Source organism: Venturia canescens, chromosome 1 (assembly GCF_019457755.1).
Source record: "Venturia canescens isolate UGA chromosome 1, ASM1945775v1, whole genome shotgun sequence".
Classification (NCBI taxonomy): Eukaryota; Metazoa; Arthropoda; class Insecta; order Hymenoptera; family Ichneumonidae; genus Venturia; species Venturia canescens.
In genome coordinates this window covers 39,371,078-39,393,085 of record NC_057421.1, presented here as the reverse complement: position 1 = coordinate 39,393,085, position 22,008 = coordinate 39,371,078, and the positions used below count along the sequence as shown (strand labels likewise).

General features: G+C 37.4%; 1 protein-coding gene, 2 long non-coding RNA genes and 1 pseudogene across 7 annotated transcripts in view; 1 reads left to right on the top strand and 3 right to left on the bottom strand.

Moving 5' to 3' along the window:
* LOC122418872 (uncharacterized) overlaps nucleotides 1-694 on the bottom strand; it is a 68,032-nt gene extending 67,338 nt beyond the window's left edge. Inside the window, exon 1 of one of the 3 annotated variants that reach the window (XR_006262737.1) lies at nucleotides 77-694. Coding sequence is in view for 2 of the 3 variants with exons in the window: in XM_043432959.1 (XP_043288894.1) it covers nucleotides 77-337 (261 nt within the window). In the remaining variant the exon portion in view is untranslated. The remainder of the gene's footprint in view (nucleotides 1-76) is intronic. The other 2 variants (XM_043432959.1, XM_043432960.1) reach the window with 2 other exon arrangements.
* Nucleotides 695-4,118: 3,424 nt separating this feature from the next.
* On the top strand, nucleotides 4,119-6,643 carry LOC122412938 (tyrosine-protein phosphatase corkscrew-like; annotated as a pseudogene).
* Nucleotides 6,644-6,988: 345 nt separating this feature from the next.
* Nucleotides 6,989-8,037, bottom strand: LOC122418875 (uncharacterized). The gene is made up of 3 exons (XR_006262755.1): nucleotides 7,866-8,037; nucleotides 7,596-7,709; nucleotides 6,989-7,427 (listed from the first exon to the last, which is right to left on the bottom strand). It is a non-coding gene; the product is annotated as an uncharacterized lncRNA (long non-coding RNA).
* A 4,674-nt stretch (nucleotides 8,038-12,711) lies between these two features.
* On the bottom strand, nucleotides 12,712-16,440 carry LOC122418956 (uncharacterized). Of its 3 annotated transcripts, none has more exons than XR_006262784.1 (5): nucleotides 16,422-16,440; nucleotides 15,592-15,807; nucleotides 15,204-15,346; nucleotides 14,562-15,089; nucleotides 12,712-14,003 (listed from the first exon to the last, which is right to left on the bottom strand). It is a non-coding gene; the product is annotated as an uncharacterized lncRNA (long non-coding RNA). The 3 variants fall into 3 exon arrangements; XR_006262782.1 differs by lacking the exon at nucleotides 16,422-16,440 and adding an exon at nucleotides 15,880-16,218; XR_006262783.1 differs by lacking the exon at nucleotides 16,422-16,440 and adding an exon at nucleotides 15,998-16,218.
* Between the last annotated feature and the right edge of the window lie 5,568 nt (nucleotides 16,441-22,008).

Genomic DNA, 22,008 nt, shown 5'->3' with positions numbered 1-22,008 from the left:
ATGTAATATAGCAAAGAGCAATATTATTGTTGAGGTTTCAAGTGCGAATTGCATGCAGAAGAAAAGTAATGCTGACTGGTTTAAAATCTGCATATGTGATATCATTTGCATCTGCAGCAAAAAGATTGACCAGAAGAGTTGTTAAGCCTGCAACGGATGCACAGATTGCAACTGATAGTAAGACCCATTCAGCCCATTTTCTTGTGCTGACTTTGTGTCGAAATAATATTCTTGAAAAACCACTTCTGAAGCCATTTCCCGGGTCATTGGTATTCCCACCAGCCTCGTAAGTGTAACCTTCTGTTGTTGGTTGATAAACTGCCTCGCTCTCTGGCATTGTCACACACCTATACCTACCTACTTGATAGTCTATTCTTTTCTTTTTGGCGTTCTTTGATTTAATTGTTATTATATGTTGTGCTTCGCTGCAACGGTTTTCTAATTCGAAGATTGACTGACGTAGCTTTGCGTTTATACTATTTAACTCCAACACGATCAACCGTAAAAAAGGGTTCAACGGTTTTTTGTCTGGAAGAAAACCGTCACTTTTCTATAAGTGACATACCTGTCATTAGGCTTTTTGGAGCTTTTGCCAGTAAAATCGACATACAGTAGACTAATACGGCATGTGTCAACACTGCAGAAGCTGCGGAGGAGCAGGGGGGTGACACTCAATGCTTAAGGCCCGCTACACACGGTCAATAATATTGCGCAATATACGTGATTGCACAATATTATTGAACGTGTAGACGGGTACATTCTATACTTGGACGCTGACAGACCTGAACTTCGTTAGTTCTGTATAGTTAGCGGAATAAAACAACAACTCTTATTTTTTATTATTGCTATATCTTGGGAATCATTCTCGCAATTTTTTGCCGTTATTATTATAACGTTTGAAAATCAATTTTATTTAAAATAAATTTTAAACGATTGGGCGTATAGTTGGCGAAAAGTAACTTGAAATTTGTTTATTTTTTACAAAATCAACCTGAAATCATTTGGGAAATGCAAGTGTAATGTTGAATAATTTACGAAGTGATTGTTTTATCATAATAACGCGAAAATTGAATCGATGGTTTTTCGGGTATACGTACGCTGACTGACGACCCATCTGATCACATCTTCCAAATTCGATGTTTGTGTATACGTGCATGTTGTTTTATTCCGCTAACTTTACAGAACTGTGGCACGTCCAAGTCCAAGTTCTTCGAATCCCGGTGACTTTACGATGTGTCCGTTAGGCGAGAAATGTATTTTTAAAACATAGTCCCGGATAATCTGTTTTTTGGGGTGAATTATTAATATTCGCATTTTATTCGCAGGTGAATCGGTGAAGTGACTCTTATAAACATTCAGAAGGCTGGTAATTTTTACGATCTTTGTGGAGGTGAAAAATTTGCCACTAATGCCACTCTCTCGGATCTCGGAGCTCGTCCAGCTTTACATGGAGAATGGGTGGACAGTTTTTTGAGAGAAAAAAACAGTGAACTTATTGAACTCAAGTATCCTCTAAATCGTGCGGATCCAACAACCTAAAGGTGCGTAGTTTCATGGACATTTATCCGTCAAAGAAGATGAAAGTTTGATGCTCGAGCGAGGAAAAAACGGATAGTTTCTCGTCCGCGAATCGCAGAGCAAACCAGAAGACTTTGTTTTATATCGGTCAGGACTGATGATCGTGTTTTTACTCATGATATGATACGATCTCGGGTTCGAAAGCATTCTATCACTGTTTTGAATATCTCATGAACGTCGATTTGCTCAATTGACCGTCTCATTGCAGGTGGAAAGATCAGTAGGTTTTCAAGATCTGAAATATAACGTTGGTGGGAGCTTGAGAAATTTGATAGTTTGAGCAATCTGATGGAGCACGTACTACAAAATAAATCCCATGGTTGAAATAAGCACGAGTGTTGCACGATTACAGTGAGTTTATCAGTCATGATACAAATATTAATATTTAAAAAGTACAGAATTACTATGGAATCAATCCATACACATTTTCAAGCTAATTCATGCATTTATCATTTTTATATGCAGCCTCATAATGGAGTCCTCAAAGTTATTAACGGTTGTAACGAAAAATCTGATTAATTATTCTTATTTTTCTAATGTTTGCAACACAATACTGACTGTTAACGTAATCAGAACTAGAACATAGTAAATACTTTGGGATGGGAAGATGTTTAATGTGGATCCTAGCGGATTGTACGACCAGGCATCGGTCAAAAAAAGTACAAAAACGACCGAAATTGGTCGAAAACAACCGAAAAACGACCAAATTCGGTCGTTTTTGTACTTTTTTTGACCGATGCCTGGTCATACAATCCGCTAGGGGAGCAATAAGAAAAGCAGCGTTAGCACAGTAAATTCAACAAAAAAGCAACGAGATCCATAATGAAGGTTAAAATTGTTGACTCAATTTCAGACAATCGTTTCGTGCTACGCGAATCAACGTTAGTGGCATAGAGATAAGTTGAGTGAAGCAATTGCGCAAAGAAAATGGTTGCTCGAACGGTTGACTCTGCTGGAATATTGCAGCGACTGACAACGAGGCAACAGCTGCACCTGCGAAAGGAAAAGCTCGTTTTGGGAATAAATTGAATCTCTGCAACAGCTCGAATGTCGTCATCGTGTCTCGAGGAAATAGGGTCTTAGAATGGAGAATCGAGCAAAGAATCATCATAAGAATTCGTTATTCGTGAAAGCCTTAACAACCACCATGTGATTTCATTTCAGTCGATCATACGTGAGTACGGTTGAAAGATGTGGACCTCAGGGTTCCCGCGGCCGATTACATCAATGCTAGTTATATTCAAATGAGTAAAATATATATGGGGCATTCCATGTCAAATCAGCCACTTCAAATCTTTTGGATTTTTGATTTGGTTCAAAATTTTTCACGTTGTTATAACGATTGAAAGAAGCTCTCTTGATTTTTTCCAGAATTTTTAGTGGATTGGATAATAAGTTATGATTTTTGGAAAAAAATAGGGATTTTTTTTTCTTTTCCCTATAACTTTCCGAAAAATGGGCCGAATTCAACTTTTTTTTTTTTTAACCTTGAGTGTTTTTTTCTGTTCTTTTCGAAGATATTTTTAAAAAAATTATTGGTGTAGATTTTAATCAATTTTTCGCAGTTTCAAGCAAAAAACCATTAATTTTAGGCAATAAGACTTCTTCAATTTTTTTCGAAAAAATTCTCAAAAAAACTTCAAATAATCCAAACGATTTTCAAAACTAGTTGCGTTATGGGATCTCGTTTGCTTATTGGGATCTGACATGGAGGCGTGGCCAAGCTAAAAATGGCGCATACCGGGGTGCAACGTACATGTATGTGTCACATCTTCAAGTGACTTGTGCGTGTGTTAGTTGTCCATGTTCACCCCGGTTGTAGTTCAAAATTTGACACCAGATGTCTCACGAATTTTGTCAGATCCCAATATTTTTTTCGTAATTTTGAAAAAAAAAATTCACCAATAAAATCTTAGTTTTAGGCCTGGATATCCAACCAAAAGTGATGTTTCATACGTGCAATACCATTTTGAATTATCGATCCTATTTGACTACAAGCGAAGTGTCGAATAGCAATTCGAAAAGTTTAATAGAGAAGGTAGTCATAAGCCATTGATGAGATGGAAACTATCAGTGGGACAGTTCCGATCTTGCGAGATCGTTGTTGCAATCCTTTTGGGTTGAAGAGGCACTACAAAATAAACGATTTACGATCGGCATCCGAGGATGCTCAAAAAAAACTGTGTTGAAGTAAGGATTGCTTACCTAATGATATTTCAATCTCAGGGTTGTCACTATCATCATAGTATTAACCCGTTATCAACGATCATTAGAGATATTCTATGCCAAAAAAAAGAGCACAGTTGATGGGTCTTACTTAAGACCAAATTTTTTTTAAGCATCCTCGGATGCCGATCGTAAATCGTTTATTCTGTAGTGCCTCTGCAATCCAAAGGGATTGCAATAACGATCTCGCCAGATCAGAACTGTCCCACCGATAGTTCCCCTCTCATCAATGGTTTATGACTACCTTCTCTATTAAACTTTTCAAACTGCTATTCGACACTTCGCTTGTAGTCAAGTAGGATCTATAATTCAAAATGGTATTGCACGTATGAAACATCACTTTTGGTTGAATGTCCAGGTCTAAAACTAAGATTTTATTGGTGAATTTTTTTTTCAAAATTACGAAAAAAATATAACCAAACGAGATCCCATAACGCAACTAGTCTTAAAAATCGTTGGATTAGTTGAAGTTTTTTTTGAAAATTTTTTCGAAAAAAACTGAAAGTGTCTTATTGCCTGAAATTAATGGTTTTTTGCTTAAAACTGCGAAAAATTGATTAAAATCTACACCAATAATTTTTTAAAAAATATCTTCGAAAAGAACAGAAAAAAACACTCAAGTTAAAAAAAAGAAAAAGTTCAATTCGGCCCATTTTTCTGAAAGTTATAAGGAAAAGAAAAAAAATTTCTATTTTTTTCCAAAAATCATAATTTATTATCCAATTCACTAAAAATTCTGGAAAAAATCAAGAGAGCTCCTTTCAATGGGTATAACAACCTGAAAAATTTTGAACCAAATCAAAAATCCAAAAGTTTTGACGTGGCTGGTTTGACGTGGAATGCCCCATATAAAGACAACAATATAATTTCCTCGTATTATAAACCAGTTCAGGAATATGAAAAACGATTTATAAAAATTATTGAAAAAAAAACGTATGACTGTTGTTGGATGTTTTAGAACGAAGAAGGGGAAGGTACGTGTAAAGGCGTCACCGCTTCCGGGGACACTTGCATATTCAACAAATGTTACATAGCTACTCAAGGTTGTTTGCCCAATACCATGAAAGACTGTTGGCACATGGTTTATCAGGAGAATACTCATATCAGTTAACTGTAATGACTACCAAAGAGATGGAAAGAGGAAAGGTATGCGCGACATAATGAAAAAAAAAAAACAAAACAATTCTCAAAACCGCTAATTTTCGTGATATAATCGATTTTGTTGTTTCACCGTAAAATACTAAAGTTGAGTTCTTTTCTCGTAGAACAAATGTGCAAGCTACTGGCCGGAGAGAGAAATCGGTGGGTATGGTGGCGAATGGAATCTACGCGCACTCGGCCGCACTTTCACGACCGATTATATTTTGCGGGAATTTATATTTCAAAAAATGAATCACAATTCTCGGAACCTCAACATATGTATCACTATCATTTTTAAGTAATTTTATTTATGATTTTTTCATCACACATGCACCGAAAATTCAACTTTCCGAAATTGGAAGGTTGAATTTTCGGTGCATGTGTGGTGAAAAATAGTATACACTCCACGGGAGTGAAATTAGACCACGTGCGCGCGCGTGTGTGTGTGTGTGTGTGTGTGTGTGTGTATGTTATGGCACTGCAAAATTCAAACGCTTATAACTCGGAAACGGTTTGAGATACAGGGCTACCGTTTTACACAGATGTTAATCTATACAAGCTCTTCACTCTCTGATAATTTTGTCAGAATTTGTAAAAAATTATAAATCTGACGACGTTTTGAAATTTTCATAAAAAGGGTGTCGACGATCTAACTTTCGAAAATTTAGAGATTTATTAATAATTTTTTTTTTATAAATAGACTATCATAATAGGAAGGTTGATATTGAATTTAGGGAATATCGGTTGAGTGGTTCAAATTTTATGACATTTTGAATTTTACGAAAATATGAATTTTTCAAAAAATCGTCCAACCGCTTCAATTTTTGGAAATCTTGTAAGATATTATGTATAAGTCTGTACTTCCTCTATACTTTTCAGCAAAGTTGTCAGAATTATTTAATTTCAGTGTAAATAGAAAAACAATGAAAATTGAAAGTTGCAAACTGTTTTTTCTGATGGCTCGTCATTCAGTTGTTTTTTATGGATTTAAACAAAGAGATAAATTAAAGTTCGTAAAAGAAGGCAGAGAAAATAATGTATTTACATTATTTCCTTATATACAAAAAAAATGCTGCAAATTGAAATTTGCAAATTGCTTCCTCAAGATGATCAAGATGCACTGTGCTCAAGATGCACGATGCTCAAAGCTTCCTCTATGAGGAAGCCAAAATGATAAATATAGCACTTCATAGAAGAAACTTTGAGCATCGTGCATCTTGATCATCTTGAGGAAGCAATTTGCAAATTTCAATTTGCAGCATTTTTTTAAATCGTTGTCATATAAGATTTTTGGATGCAATTAAAAAATTATTTTAATTATTATTAAACGTTGAATAATATTATTAATTTATCTATAGGCTTGGCCAGATCATGGAGTTCCTTCGGATCTGTATTGTGTTTTTAATCTTCTACATAATATAATTGCACGACAAGAATCACAATAGCCGCTACTGCGAGCCCAGGTGGTTCAACAAATCAGTCGCCCACTGCTCTTGGCCCAATTCTCATGCACTGTAACGCCGGTATTGGAAGAACCGGGACTTTTATTGTCATCGATATGATTCTACATCAAATAAAACATTATAGTATGATTTTTTTTAATTTTCGAAATAGCGCTGACTATGATGTCAGTGATCATAACTTTTTGTTTTTAGGGCTCGATTGCGAAATCGATATTTAACGGACGATTTTCATTTAGACCGTTTCTATTTCATCGCACATACTGCATTTTTTCTCGGCCCATCCCATCTCGTTGACATGTATATGTTGTGAAAATATTCTGCCTCTGATCATAATACAGGAGGCACCGATGTCCGGCGACAGCCCTGGTATCGCCCATGAGTATATATGTACTGCAGAATTAGAGATATAATACAATTACGAATAAACTGTATAAAAAGAAAATTTTATATCTTGTGATGAAATTATTTCTTCGTCTGTCAATCAGTAGGAGTTGGGACAAATGAGAATTCTTAATTTTTCGTGGATCCGATGTTCGAACAAAATGATAATTTGATGTTCGTACAGAGAGAAGAATAATAAATTTTTGGTCGACGTACCATTGTTTATTGGACCTAAATTTACTAAACAAGATTTTTTCGAAAATAGAATACACTTTGCTAATTGTGTGATTCAATTGTAGCACGTGCGTGTTGAAGCCGCATGAGAAAATTGGCATCGTTGGTAGGACCGGCGCTAACAAATCCTCGTTAATGTAAGCTCTATATAGTCTCGTCCATATTGACGGTGTCGAAACCTTTTCTGTTTTCCGGCTCTACGCTCACATCTCGATCCCTTTAAAATCTACACCAACATTCGATTTTCGTAGGCAGTAATTTTGGGCGCGTGTATGTAACATCTCTATACTGATGATGCAGCCACTAACACTGATCCACGTAAGGACGAGCTCGTACAATAACCAATTAGAAGTAAGTTTGAAGATTGCACGGTCCTCGATCACAATAGCGCGTCGACTCAATATACTGTAATGGGCAACAATCTATTAGTCGACTAATATTTGGGTAAACAGTTGGAATTTTAGAAATATAATCAATGCAACAAAAATTACTCTAAAAATCAGGAAAAAAATAGTGAATAATTTTGCGGAAAAAAACGGTTAAAATTTCCCGGTGAAGTTTATTCCTCATTACCATTTTGAAGCTGAAAACTTGATATGCAATTACGAATTTCTTCCTTTTTCCTGTGTCTCGCAAGGAATTCGATTATCCTCACATACTTCTGCAGAACACAAATTCTAGATACCTCTAGAGCGGGGTCCCAGAGACCGGAAAATCGATCACCGAAGGGGTAGCGGAAATATAGCAAAAATAAATTATTTACTCATGCTCATGTCAAAGTTTGACGTATATCACTGATAGGATGCAAATAATGGATATAAAAATAATTGAAACGACATATACCGATAAAAGTTTCTTGTCCGCCACACTGTCAATTAGTGATTTGCACGAGGTTCCTCTATTACACTTGTTCTCTTCACTGAATCAAGAGACTCGGTAGAGTCTCGGGACAAGTACATTGACAGCCCTGTCGTCTGCTGGCCTGAGGCTCTCGCCGAGACTATCTTTTCTCTGAATAAAACGATTCGCGGTGGTGGGGGTAAAACTGGCATGTCATTTTCCAGAATTGCGGAGCTCAAGAGATGTTTTGTTAAGCGAAAATTAGTTTGGAGACTAAATTTCAAAATCTCTTTCGAATGAGCCCGAAACCAACACGATCAGTAGCGTAATTGCTGAGAAAAAACTTTGCACAGGCTCAAGATTATGCAAAAGTTACTAACACATTTAGAAATTTGACATGTCTGTATATAATACCATCAAAGGCCTCATGTCCCTCGGTCTAACTTCGCGGCGGTGTCGCGGACTGACGTCACATGCCGAGAGCTCGAAAGTCACCAGCCGAAGTTTCACGTCATTTTGACGTTTGGGGTTATGATGTTATGAAGTGCGTGCGGGATGACTAAAAATAATTTTCGTCATCTAACGAAGTGCATATTACTATTTATTTCGTTAAATTTTGTGATATACTAAACCAGTATCAAAGCGGCCGCGTAAATGTAGTCTGTGATATGTGTGCGAAAAAGGATATAAAAAATGCGCGATGCATATGTCAACGAAAACTTTTCAAGATTTCATTATTTTGTTCGACTGGAAATAAGCGTTAACTAAAGTAATCTTTCAATTAAATCAGAGTGCGAGAAATATTGTGCAGTGTAAATATATCGTCAGTAGGCTAGGTTATATATATGAAGGCGTCAGATTATATATATGAATAAATACAACAAAAACACACAGAACTGTTAGAATGATGTTGTAAACTTTAATTGAATAAATGTTTTCTAATTTATTTCTCATGTTTTCCATATTTTGCTTCATATTCAGTTTGGCTCTGCCCTCTCCGATCCTTGTTTTCACTCCATCGGTTTGCAGCGGATCGATACATATCATTAATTAATTGCCTAATATGTGTCCTATGATTTTCTACTATTTCTTCATGCTGATTGTGGTAACGTGATTCAAGAGGTTTCCAGCTATGATCATCAATCTCACATTTTGTACATCAGATTCTCAAAACAGTTTCTGGTCTTGATATAAGTGTAGTTATTCTTTTTCCACCTGGTCTGTCGAGTAACAAATTTTGAAACTTATTCCAAAAAGTCTTTGGATGCTTTGTTTGCTGATCATATGAAAAGTCGAATCTTTGGAATGCAGTAGGCAAAAACAAATTTTGACAACAATACTTATGAAATGACATGTATGTTGAGTATTCCCACTTTGCGAACTACAAATGTGGAATTATTAGTGAAAAGATTCATTACGCTAAGTCTACAGTTGCTCAGTTTTGGATGTGATCAAATATAATGCTAGCTAACATCCATGGGAACATACAGAATTTCTGAATACAATATTCGCTATGTCATTTCAACGTAACATCATGACTTTTGCCAACTTTTCTCTATAATACTATAGATTTGGATTATTGAAATACAGCAAAAATTTGCGAATTATAAAATTTATATACTGTGCCACTCATTTTACTTTTTAAAACTAACTGTAACATATATATGAAGTAAAAAACTCATCACAGAAGTCTTCAGTTGCTCATTTATGGATAGATTTTAAATTGCTGTCTTCAAAATTTATTGCGCAGATACCTGCGAACTCTGAAATTTCTGTGCATAAATATGTGTGTTAAGTATCACCCCCTATCTTTGATTATGAGAATGAGTAATAGAACTTGGTTTAGCAAGTTTTAAAGTATTTCTTTTTAAATACTATTGAAGTTTGTATTACTGCGGTATGAAGCAAATGCCTCCAAACTTTCATATTTTTGTGTCGCAACATGTGTGCCAATCATTTAAATTTTTTACTCCAACCGTAACATGTAATCTCAAAAATTCATCACAAACGTCTTCAGCTTTTCTAAATTCCTAAAGTTTCCGTTGTCTATTTTATTCTGAGTTTTTAAACTTTTAAATTTATTCCTGAATTCTCCTGAAATTGTTTTTCTCCAAAACCAATGCAGATACCTTAAACGTTTTTGAATTCCGTTGCTCTGTTGAATTAAGTACGCTCAGTTTTTTTTGCTTCTTTGAGTTCTGACATAATAAATGTTTCTGGGTGCCTTTTTTCAGCAACTATCAAACCGTAGATAATTGGATCTCAGCGGCCACTTGCAAACTTTGGAAATATATTTCATCGGGGACACGTTTTGAATGACACGAAAATGTCTAGATTCAGAATGCAAAAGCAACATTTAAAAAGGGCCAATTCTGTTGGATTTGTTGTGTCTTGAATTTGATCTATCTTTCCTCTTTTCCTTTCTTTTTCCTAACGTTATCAGCCGAAAATCATATCTCGGCCCGCAACACGCATTGCTCCATGCTCTTGAGTTCCCAATGGACGAAACATATTAGAAGACAAGGAGAAAAATCACCAAAGTCCAAGAATAAACCTCTATCGAAATATTTTCAGTACAATTTCGACGAAAAATAGGTCTTTTTTCGTGAAAACCAACGTTATACGCCGAAAATTATAAACAATTCATAGATATTTAAACTAAAATCTTATAGTCATCTGAACATAAATAAGGATCTTTTGAGAAAAAAGACGTGATATCAAACCATAAACTTCCCCTAGGGAAAAAAAGGTTGGGACAAGTACATTGATGGTCCCTCGTTTGCTGATAATTCCACCCATAAAAAAAACTTTAAACAAAATTTTTTTTTAATTGTAAAAAAAATTATTTCATAAAAAAAAATACAGAACAATTCGAAAAAAATTTTACAAATCTTGAAAAAACGTTATATTAAAAAAAAACTAATCTGCATCTATTTTTTAAAGTGTCAAAAGAATCAAATAACAAGTAAAAAATAATAAACCGAAAAATCGCCCTTGAAATCATTTTGGAAACCGATGCCTCATTCTTCTTATTTGATTCGAACAGCTAAATCAATTGAAAAAAATTCCATCTAATTTACGTGCAACATTAAAATTTATTATATCAATTCGAGGCCAAGTATTTTCTAATGAATTGAAAAAAGTTACCATTTGAATTACGTGCAGCACTAAAATTTATGATATCAATCGGTGGACAAGTATTTTATTAGTAACTCCAAATTTTGACATTATTGAATTGTTCTAAGAAGCTTTCAAATCCAAAAGAATCACATGCAAGCTAGTCATTTCTTACTCTATGGTGGTAGAGACTTATAAGAAAATCGATTCTTCTCAGACTTTCAGGATCCTCTGGTATTTTTCACAAAATTCAACGTCGATTGGATCGATACAAATTATGTTTAAATAAAAGTACTTGTCCGGCCCATGACTTTCCGTTTAAATTGTCTATCCAAATAAAAATCAGGGCTTGTCTAGAACTGATGGATCACAAGTATTCATGCAGAGGGAATTGAGAGAATTATCTTCAAGTAATTTTTACTTAATTGCACTAATTTAATACAAAACGTAAACAAATTGTTCCGCAATATACAAGGGATATTATTGTGCATCGATAAATGAAAAAAATTATACATAATAGTTCAAGCTTCCAAAATAACTCTCCAGTTTATATTCAATGATGGCAAATTTTACTTCCCACTTATTCTTCCAGCGAACGAATTCATTTCGGAATAAGAACTAACCTATACTATTATTAAGAATATTAAACTAATAATGAATCGCATTTCAATAAATTTTTGACCAGATTCTGCCGTACAATTTCGTTTTTTATGATTGATTTTTTATTGAATGGATAGTGATGGGCCGGACAAGTACTTTTATTTAAACATAATTTGTATCGATCCAATCGACGTTGAATTTTGTGAAAAATACCAGAGGATCCTGAAAGTCTGAGAAGAATCGATTTTCTTATAAGTCTCTACCACCATAGAGTAAGAAATGACTAGCTTGCATGTGATTCTTTTGGATTTGAAAGCTTCTTAGAACAATTCAATAATGTCAAAATTTGGAGTTACTAATAAAATACTTGTCCACCGATTGATATCATAAATTTTAGTGCTGCACGTAATTCAAATGGTAACTTTTTTCAATTCATTAGAAAATACTTGGCCTCGAATTGATATAATAAATTTTAATGTTGCACGTAAATTAGATGGAATTTTTTTCAATTGATTTAGCTGTTCGAATCAAATAAGAAGAATGAGGCATCGGTTTCCAAAATGATTTCAAGGGCGATTTTTCGGTTTATTATTTTTTACTTGTTATTTGATTCTTTTGACACTTTAAAAAATAGATGCAGATTATTTTTTTTTTAATATAACGTTTTTTCAAGATTTGTAAAATTTTTTTCGAATTGTTCTGTATTTTTTTTTATGAAATAATTTTTTTTACAATTAAAAAAAAATTTTGTTTAAAGTTTTTTTTATGGGTGGAATTATCAGCAAACGAGGGACCATCAATGTACTTGTCCCAACCTTTTTTTCCCTAGGGTAATTTTTTCTCGAATCAAGAGTATGGATCAGTCGACTAGCCTCACTTGGAATTTTCTGTGTCAAAGAATTTAGATTTCGAAATTTGCAGCTATCTTTCTCGCACTCACGGTTGCGATATACCGACTGATCCATCCTCTTAATGTACTTCACTATATTTGAAAGAGATAGAAAAACATTTATGAATGGTCTGCAGGTTACAGGTATTTATTAGCATTTGATTATCATGGCAAGTGATTAACATGCACGGTGCATCACTCAACAGGCAGTAAAAAAGAAGGAAAATCATAATAAACGGAGACTGTTTTTTATTAAATTTTTTATTTTAAAACTTGATTCACTATTATTGCTATCGTGAACATAACATTTCGCGTGCCGAGTCTCTTTCAAGATCTTCATTGCTCCGTTCACGTAATTTTTGCGAATATTATTACTCCGGTATACCACATCGTGATAATTATTTTGCGACCTCGTTGAAATTATTTTACTATTGTCGTTTTCATTGTGCTCATTATGTAAGCAGTTTTCTAGCGATGCGTTATAAAGATAAGTACCAGAACAATGACAACACGGTGAACGGAAAAAGTTCTCGTATACACTAATAACAGCCTTAAAAAACATCTTTTAATCGAAATTCATCCCACCGCTACATATTATCTTTCCAAATATCGACACGGAATGGTGAATGAACGAGTTCTGAATAATTCAACATATTTTTATCGAAAGAATTTCAAATTTTTCATATATTTTTTATCTGGGTTCGACGCGTTTATCTTATCTCTAATTCAGTACGTATTCACTTTTGGCTTTGATAATTAGACCAAAACCTCGATTTTTCTTATAAAATAGGCATCATATATTTTTCATTAATTGTTTGCACACCGCTGTTCTTGTACCGTCGAAATAAGTGGAAATAGTGACAGAAAAACTTCACGAGATCAAATAAAGTAGTGCTGTTCGTCTGCACTAGACATTAATCAAATTCTGACAAAATTTGCGAACATACATAATATAAACAATTATAGTACGATAACGTAGTATAAGAGAGTTTCACACACGTTTGAAAAGATTACACCCCAGTTTAGTAGATATGCTTGGCCATGGTACAATTCTACATATGCACAAAATATGTGCACTCATGTGATCGCGGAAATAAGAGAACTAACTGATGGAGTAATTATAAAAAAAAAACTCTACGAAAGCATGCCTCTGATAAAATACTTTCGAGCTAGAAAGATATCGTAAAAAAGCTCTTTCAAAAATGAGGCAGCGTTCGTTATAGTCGATAACAAATATCAATACAAGTGCTCGAGAAAAATAATAAAACAAGTAAAAAAATATCTCGCAAGAATAAAAAGATATGAACTGAATCACGAGAGCAAGAGGTCAATGAAAAAAAGCGCTTGGAACCACCAGAAGTTATGTTCGTTTGAAATACAATTGGATTGCTTCTTTAGAGTTGTTGTCAATAGAGCGATGTATCATGAGGGTCGGTCACGTCCAGATGAAGAAAGAGCAAAACGTACAGCGTAAGAAACCAGCGTTCCGTATCTTCCTACAGATTCCATTTCGACTCCATGTTTTGATAAGAACACTGTGTAACAGAAGAAAATATATTTAAGAGCAAAATACGAAAATCACTAATAATCAAGAGACTCGGTAGAGTCTCGGGACAAGTACATTGACAGCCCTGTGGTCTTCTGGCCTGAGGCTCTCGCCGAGACTATACTTTCTCTGAATAAAACGATTCGGAGTGGTGGGGGTAAAATTGACATGTGATTTTGTTGAATTGCAAAGCTCAGGAGCCATTTAGTTTGTGTGTTTTGAGACAATTTTTAAATTTTTTCCCCTTACTTTTTTGTAATTAACTAAAACTGCTAACTGTGACACATCTATTTTTCAAAAACCACAGTTGTAGAGATTTTTCAAGGATGTAGAGTTGTGGAGACTGCGTTTATCCAAAAAAGTGAAAATAGTGTGGAAAAAACGAGCAAGAATTAGCGATAATTACGGTTACAACAAATTTAGCAGCTCTTTTAATAGAATCCATCTTTTTTTACCATTTAAAAAATCATGAAACAGCACAATATTGGCAAATATTTGAAGGCGATTTGCATTTAACGAAGCTGTAATTTTTTTTATCAAAACTCACTATGAATAGGTTGCTGTTAATGCTATTTTATGTAAACAGTTCAATTTGTTCCCAATACGAGCTTTTCCTTTCGCATGTGCAGCTGTTGCCTCGTTGTCAGTCGCTGCAATGTTCCAGCAGAGTCAACCGTTCGAGCAACCATTTTCTTTGCGCAATTGCTTCACTAGACTTATCTCTATGCTACTAACGTTGATTCGCGTAGCACAAAACGATTGTCTGAATATTGCTCCCCTAGCGGATTGTATGACCAGGCATCGGTCAAAAAAAGTACAAAAACGACCGAATTTGGTCGTTTTTCGGTTGTTTTCGACCAATTTCGGTCGTTTTTGTACTTTTTTTGACCGATGCCTGGTCGTACAATCCGCTAGGGTCCACATTAAACATCTTCCCATCCCAAAGTATTTACTATATGTTCTAGTTCTGATTACGTTAACAGTCAGTATTGTGTTGCAAACATTAGAAAAATAAGAATAATTAATCAGATTTTTCGTTACAACCGTTAATAACTTTGAGGACTCCATTATGAGGCTGCATATAAAAATGATAAATGCATGAATTAGCTTGAAAATGTGTATGGATTGATTCCATAGTAATTCTGTACTTTTTAAATATTAATATTTGTATCATGACTGATAAACTCACTGTAATCGTGCAACACTCGTGCTTATTTCAACCATGGGATTTATTTTGTAGTACGTGCTCCATCAGATTGCTCAAACTATCAAATTTCTCAAGCTCCCACCAACGTTATATTTCAGATCTTGAAAACCTACTGATCTTTCCACCTGCAATGAGACGGTCAATTGAGCAAATCAACGTTCATGAGATATTCAAAACAGTGATAGAATGCTTTCGAACCCGAGATCGTATCATATCATGAGTAAAAACACGATCATCAGTCCTGACCGATATAAAACAAAGTCTTCTGGTTTGCTCTGCGATTCGCGGACGAGAAACTATCTGTTTTTTCCTCGCTCGAGCATCAAACTTTCGTCTTCTTTGACGGATAAATGTCCATGAAACTACGCACCTTTAGGTTGTTGGATCCGCACGATTTAGAGGATACTTGAGTTCAATAAGTTCACTGTTTTTTTCTCTCAAAAAACTGTTCACCCATTCTCCATGTAAAGCTGGACGAGCTCCGAGATCCGAGAGAGTGGCATTAGTGACAAATTTTTCACCTCCACAAAGATCGTAAAAATCACCAGCCTTCTGAATGTTTATAAGAGTCACTTCACTGATTCACCTGCGAATAAAACGCGAATATTAATAATTCACCCCAAAAAACAGATTATCCGGGACTATGTTTTAAAAATACATTTCTCGCCTAACGGACACATCGTAAAGTCACCGGGATTCTAAGAACTTGGACTTGGACGTGCCACAGTTCTGTAGAGTTAGCGGAATAATAAAACAACATGCACGTATACACAAACATCGAATTTGGAAGATGTGATCAGATGGGTCAGTCGTCAGTCTTCTTCTTTTTCTTCTTTTTGTGGTTGGCTCAGGTCTAATCAGGCGTCAGTCAGCGTACGTATACCCGAAAAACCATCGATTCAATTTTCGCGTTAATTATTATGATCAAGAGACTCGGTAGAGTCTCGGGGTCTCGGGACAAATACATTGACAGCCCTGTCGTCTGCTGGCCTGAGGCTCTCCGATTCGCGGTGGTGGGGGTAAAACTGGCATGTCATTTTCTAGAATTGCGGAGCTCATGAGTTATGTATGGCTTTGAAAATTGAACTTTCAGCTAATTAAGAAGTTCTCTGTCGAATGAGCTCAAAATCAGCACGATCGGTGTCGTAATTTCTGAGAAATAACTTTGCACGGGCTTAAAATTATGCAAAAGTTACCAACACATTCAGGATTTGACGAATATGTATACGCGTACTCCCAACCACTACAAACATAGGCTCCTTGGCCCCCATGATCACCAATATCAGAGAACATAGATTTACATGGAACAACAGGCCATATGGGCGCATTTGGCTGGGGTCCGCTTAGTACTGACCCCGGCCACCGTGGCGCTGTTCAATATACGTGAGCACGCATACACTGACGCTGGGGTCATAGCGCGCGCTTTCTCGTACCCAAGCGTTCAGCCATGCTTGGGGTACTATTGCCCTCTTGCTCGCACCCATAAGTTATGGACCCCACGCTTGGGGTCTCAATGCTGTTAAAACATTTAACATGTTGCAGTCATTTTTTTGCATAAAAAATCAAAAAAATAATTCAACCATTCAACAAAATCAATTGAATTTGTTTAGTTTCGGCTATAATTAAAAAGAAAAACTGTCTTTGATGGAAAAAAAAACACGACCAATCTGGATTTGAACTACTATCTCCAACCTCATGAGAGCGACATCGAACCACTATACCATATAAACTTCTGATCCCTAAGCGGCAGAAAATGCTACTGGCTTATCCGGGCCGCTTAATATGTTGAAGTTTTATGAAATAGTAACTGTGGTCGCAAGAGCTATAGTTATCAATACAATTTCCAAATATTCATAAATATCAATAAAAAAAAAATTAGGGCAAAAAAAATTTCTTTCAACATGAGTATATGAACCGGTAATCTCTCGGATGCTATGACTTCCTTAGCAGCGATATATAAGAGGGGGGCGGTCAACTGACGCTTTGAATGTGTGAAACACATGGATACGTCGCTGCGCGCTCTACAGCCCATGAGTGGAACTACAGTTTCCGTGCCAAAACCTAACATAGGCCCTGTTGTTCCATGTAAATCTATGTTCTCTGCCAATATCCCCGGTGAGAGAAATTTTGTTACAACCAATGAAGAGTGAGAGAATTTTTGGGCCAATGACATTCAATAAAAAGAACAAGGAAGTTTGGCGGAAAGCTAAGGAGCTCGAGAGCTCGAAAGTCACCAGCCGAAGTTTCACGTCATGTTGACGTTTGGGGTTATGATGTTATGAAGGGTGTGTGAGAAAATAAAAATAATTTTCGCGTCATCTAACGAAGTGCATATTAATATTTATTTTGTTGAAACTTGTGGTATACTAAACCGGTATAAAAGCAGCCGCGTAAATGTAGACTGTGATCTGTGTATGAAAATAAAAAATATTAAAAAAAGCGGGATGCATATGACAACGAAACTTTTCATGATTTCATTATTTCGTTCGATTGGAAATAAGTGTCAACTGAGATAATCTTTCAATTAAACCAGAGTGCGCGGAATACTGTCCAGTGTAAATATATCGTCAGTTGCATGATTATATATCATGCAACTGACTATATATTATATATCATGGTCAGCTCGGATCAAATATTCCGCAGTCATTAGCAAGAGACGAAATCGAAAATTTGTAAAGGTTCTGAAATCAGAGAAAAATTCTTGATTCTCGAAATTTTTAAAAGTTCTTAAATTAGAGGAAAATTCTGAAAATTAGCAACAATGGCTGATTTCAGTCCCAACGAAATCGTTGAAATGCTCCTTATTTTAGGGAGGTGTCGGGGCAATTACTTTCGAGCTGAAAATTTGTATCGACGTGAATATCCTGATCGTCGTCACCCATCACGGCAGACAATCCGAACCCTTGAGCAGCGAGCGAGGACAGGTCGGATGATCCACCACCGTCGACATTTCCCAAACGTCAATAATTTTGGTGGATTGCATGAAGCCCGAAACATGGCTATTTTAGCCATGATAGCAATTGATCCTCATTTGAGTGCCAAAGTGATCTCGGAACGACTAGGGTTTCCCAAATCGACAGTGCACCGTGTATTGAGAGGTGCGAAACTTCATCCGTACCGACTACAATTCCACCAAGACACTCCTAATCCAGATCCGTTGCGAAGGGTGGCGTTTTATCGGTGGGCGTTGAGACAAATCGAGCGATCCAGGGACTTTTTTCGATACGTTATGTTCAGTGATGAATCCACTTTCAACAACCGTGGTCAAGTGAACCGATGGAACTTTCGGTATTGGTCTGATCAGAATCCACATTGGTTGAGACAGATCGATCACCAGCATCGATGGAGTTTGAACGTATGGTGTGGTATTGTGAACGGGCAATTAATAGGTCCCCATTTTTTCGAGGGAAATGTGAACTCTGTCCGTTACCTTGATTTTCTACAAAATGAACTGCCTCTTTTGCTAGAAGATCTGGATTTGGAAACACGTCAACAGATGTGGTTTCAGCAAGACGGTGCACCCGCTCACTGGGCTCATGTTGTTCGAAATCATCTGGATACAACATTTGGTCAACGGTGGATTGGTCGAGACGGTCCTGTAAATTGGCCTCCAAGGTCACCAGATCTTACGTCTCCTGATTTCTTTTTGTGGGGGTACTTAAAAGACGCTGTCTACCATCAAGCTCCAACAACACGAGAGAACATGAAGGAGCGGATAAGAGCTGCCTACCGTGCGATCCCGAGAGATGTTCTCCTACGCACAGTTGATGGTTTTGAGAGAAGAGTTCAGGCATGTTTAAACATGAATGGAGGGATCTTTGAACATCTCTAGGGAGGGAACGAACCGCAGAGACCTAATCCTTGTGAGCTCGTACCTATGGGCATAAAGGCATTGCATGCCCCTCTTTTTAAAAAAAGTTGAAAAATAAAATGAAAATAAAAAACACACACACATGCACCTCCACGTATGCACGCATATGCAGACGCACACGCACTTGCACTTGGTACGTTAAAGATCTCTTCGCGGTGCATCCTGGATACCTCTAAAGTAGTTGAAAATGATGTTCTCATTTAAAAAATGTAGGACTAAATCTTAAATATGGACGCCTAGGAAGGATGACTTAAATAATAAATAATTAAACTCTTAGGCTTCATCTAAGTATCTCATAGCGTCTTTTTATTGTTAGGAACACAGAAGGCAAGAACACTCGACACAGCGGCTCTACACGGAATGAATAAGTTGAACAAAGTAAAAGCGTCCGAGCGTGTGCACCTGTGATTCTGTGAACGAACAGACAGATGGCGGCACTGTATGTGCAAAGTAACTCTTTCCTTTTTAACAAAAAATATGAACTTAATCAAAAAATTTTTCCAACAAAAGTTGTTGGTTTTGCGCTGAAATATTTTTTGGTGATGAAAAAAAGTTATGTTTCCATTCGAAAAAAACATGTCGGCCATTCTAACGCCGCCATTTTGAATTTTGGATCCACAAACCAATTTTTATCATACGTCCCCCTTCAACCCCTAAAAGTTTTGTTCCACACAATATTTGATCCGAGCAATATTTTCCGAGAAAAGTCAGGTGTAAGATTAAAATGGGACACCCTGTATACAACGTCCATCCCAGAACCCTTCATCCACAAGCGTCTGGGGTAGGGTACAGTAGGCACAGCCCCACTGATGAGTCTGCCAATGTACCCGAGACGAAACGCATCCCAAAACCATTCTTTTAAAACCACAGCTGTGGCGGATCCTTCATTACCAACATCCGTATCCAAAAATCCTATTTAACCAATCTACAGGAATGAGAAATAACAGCAGCCGTCGAAAGCCAAATCAACAACAGCCCAGCGGACAACAAATAATAATAACGTAGAAGAGAACTTATACTCTACAATTGGTGACCCTGACGTGATCTGGTACAACGGAAGGAATAGTCCTACAACGACCAGGTGAGATTGGCGCGGCAGAGTCAAATAGACCAAAAAAGCCCCACCACCTAAGGATCACAATAAAAGGACTCAGCGGCAACAAGAAGCCCACTCCGTCACACGAACCTTACAGCGCTCACCGACATTCCGTATCGCTATCGCTGGAGGGGGAATACTGTGGCGTTCCAGTTAGTTCGCGCAACAACCGCTACGAGGCTACAACTTCCTCGTATACGCTTCGACTAGCTCTCATCAAATATATACAACGTCCATCCCAGAACCCTTCATCCACAAGCGTCTGGGGTAGGGTACAGTAGGCACAGCCCCACTGATGAGTCTGCCACTGTACCCGAGACGAAACGCATCCCAAAACCATTCTTTTAAAACCACAGCTGTGGCGGATCCTTCATTACCAACATCCGTATCCAAAAATCCTATTTAACCAATCTACAAGAATGAGAAATAACAGCAGCCGTCGAAAGCCAAATCAACAACAGCCCAGCGGACAACAAATAATAATAACGTAGAAGAGAACATTATACTCTACACCTCGAGCGTCTGATGTAGGTGCGAGAAACTTAGTCGAGATTGTGTTTGATTTCGTTATTTCAAGGAGGTGAAATACATCATTTATTGAACACAAAATTTATTGTTATGATCTTTACGATCGGATACAGATAGGTGCTCTCGCCAAATTAAAGGAGGGTACGTTGTAGTAACTCGCCACCGTGACCCCTTGAGGTTGATCTCTCGAACCGAGCACGGTGGAGTATGTGGCGAATCCTCCCGGTGGTGGGTGGGCTCTGAGGCTGGTGACACCGGCTCTGGACCTGGTAGATTAGGAGCAGTTGCTGCATTGCGGCGTGGAGTACTTGGAGTCTTCCACTCGCTGCTCGAACTGATCTCGGCTTGAATGCCTCGGTGAACCCGGCGCGCAGGCCGGGTTTGAGTACTGGTGCTGGTGAATTCCCGAGGAGACTCTGGCAGTGGGGACGACAAGTGGAGAGCTTCTCCGAAGGATGGTGAGGTCCAGCGTCGAAGCCGATCGTCGAACGGATGTAGAGTGGCCCGGGGAGGGCGAGTGAGCCGGAACGTGAGCCCCGAGATCTCGGGATGAGCCTCTACAGTGGGTGCTCTGTAGATCCAGCCGGCTCCGTCGTAGTGATAGAGATTCTCGTGTAGCGAGAGAGCAAGGTAATCTGAGGGAGTAGATACGTACTTCCCAGAGAGGGTTCGAGTTTGATCCGAATTATCGATCGATCCTTGCTCCTTAAATCATCGTTCGGAGGATCCTATGTTGACGCGAAGGAGTGATTCACCGGGCCGCCTGGCGGCCGTTGACTGAACGAGTGGTGAGCGCGCGTGTGCTGGCTCGCGGGAGTGTTTAGGAGGTGCTGCCGCTCTGCGTGAGCGGTGGGACTTTAGCGCGTGAGAGCTCGCGCTCGGCTGTGCACGGTGCTTCTCGCTCTCTCGCTCGGCTGGGTGAGATGCTTCGCTCTCTCTCGGCCGTCTGTTTTCGCTCGTGTCTCAACAAATTGAATAAATGTTTTCCAATTTATTTCTTGTCTCATCTTTATTTTTGAACATTCCCATATTTTACTTCTTATTGAGTCTGGCTCTGCTCTTTCCGATCCTTGTTTTGACTCCATCGGTTTGCATCGGATCGATACATATTATTAATTCGTTGCCTAATATGTGTCCTATGATTTTCTACTATTTCTTCATGCTAATTGTGGTAACGTGATTCAAGAGGTTTCCAACTATGATCATCAATCGCACATTTTGTACATCAGATTCTCAAAACAGTTTCTGGTCTTGATATATCTATAGTTATTCTTTTTCCACCTGGTCTGTCG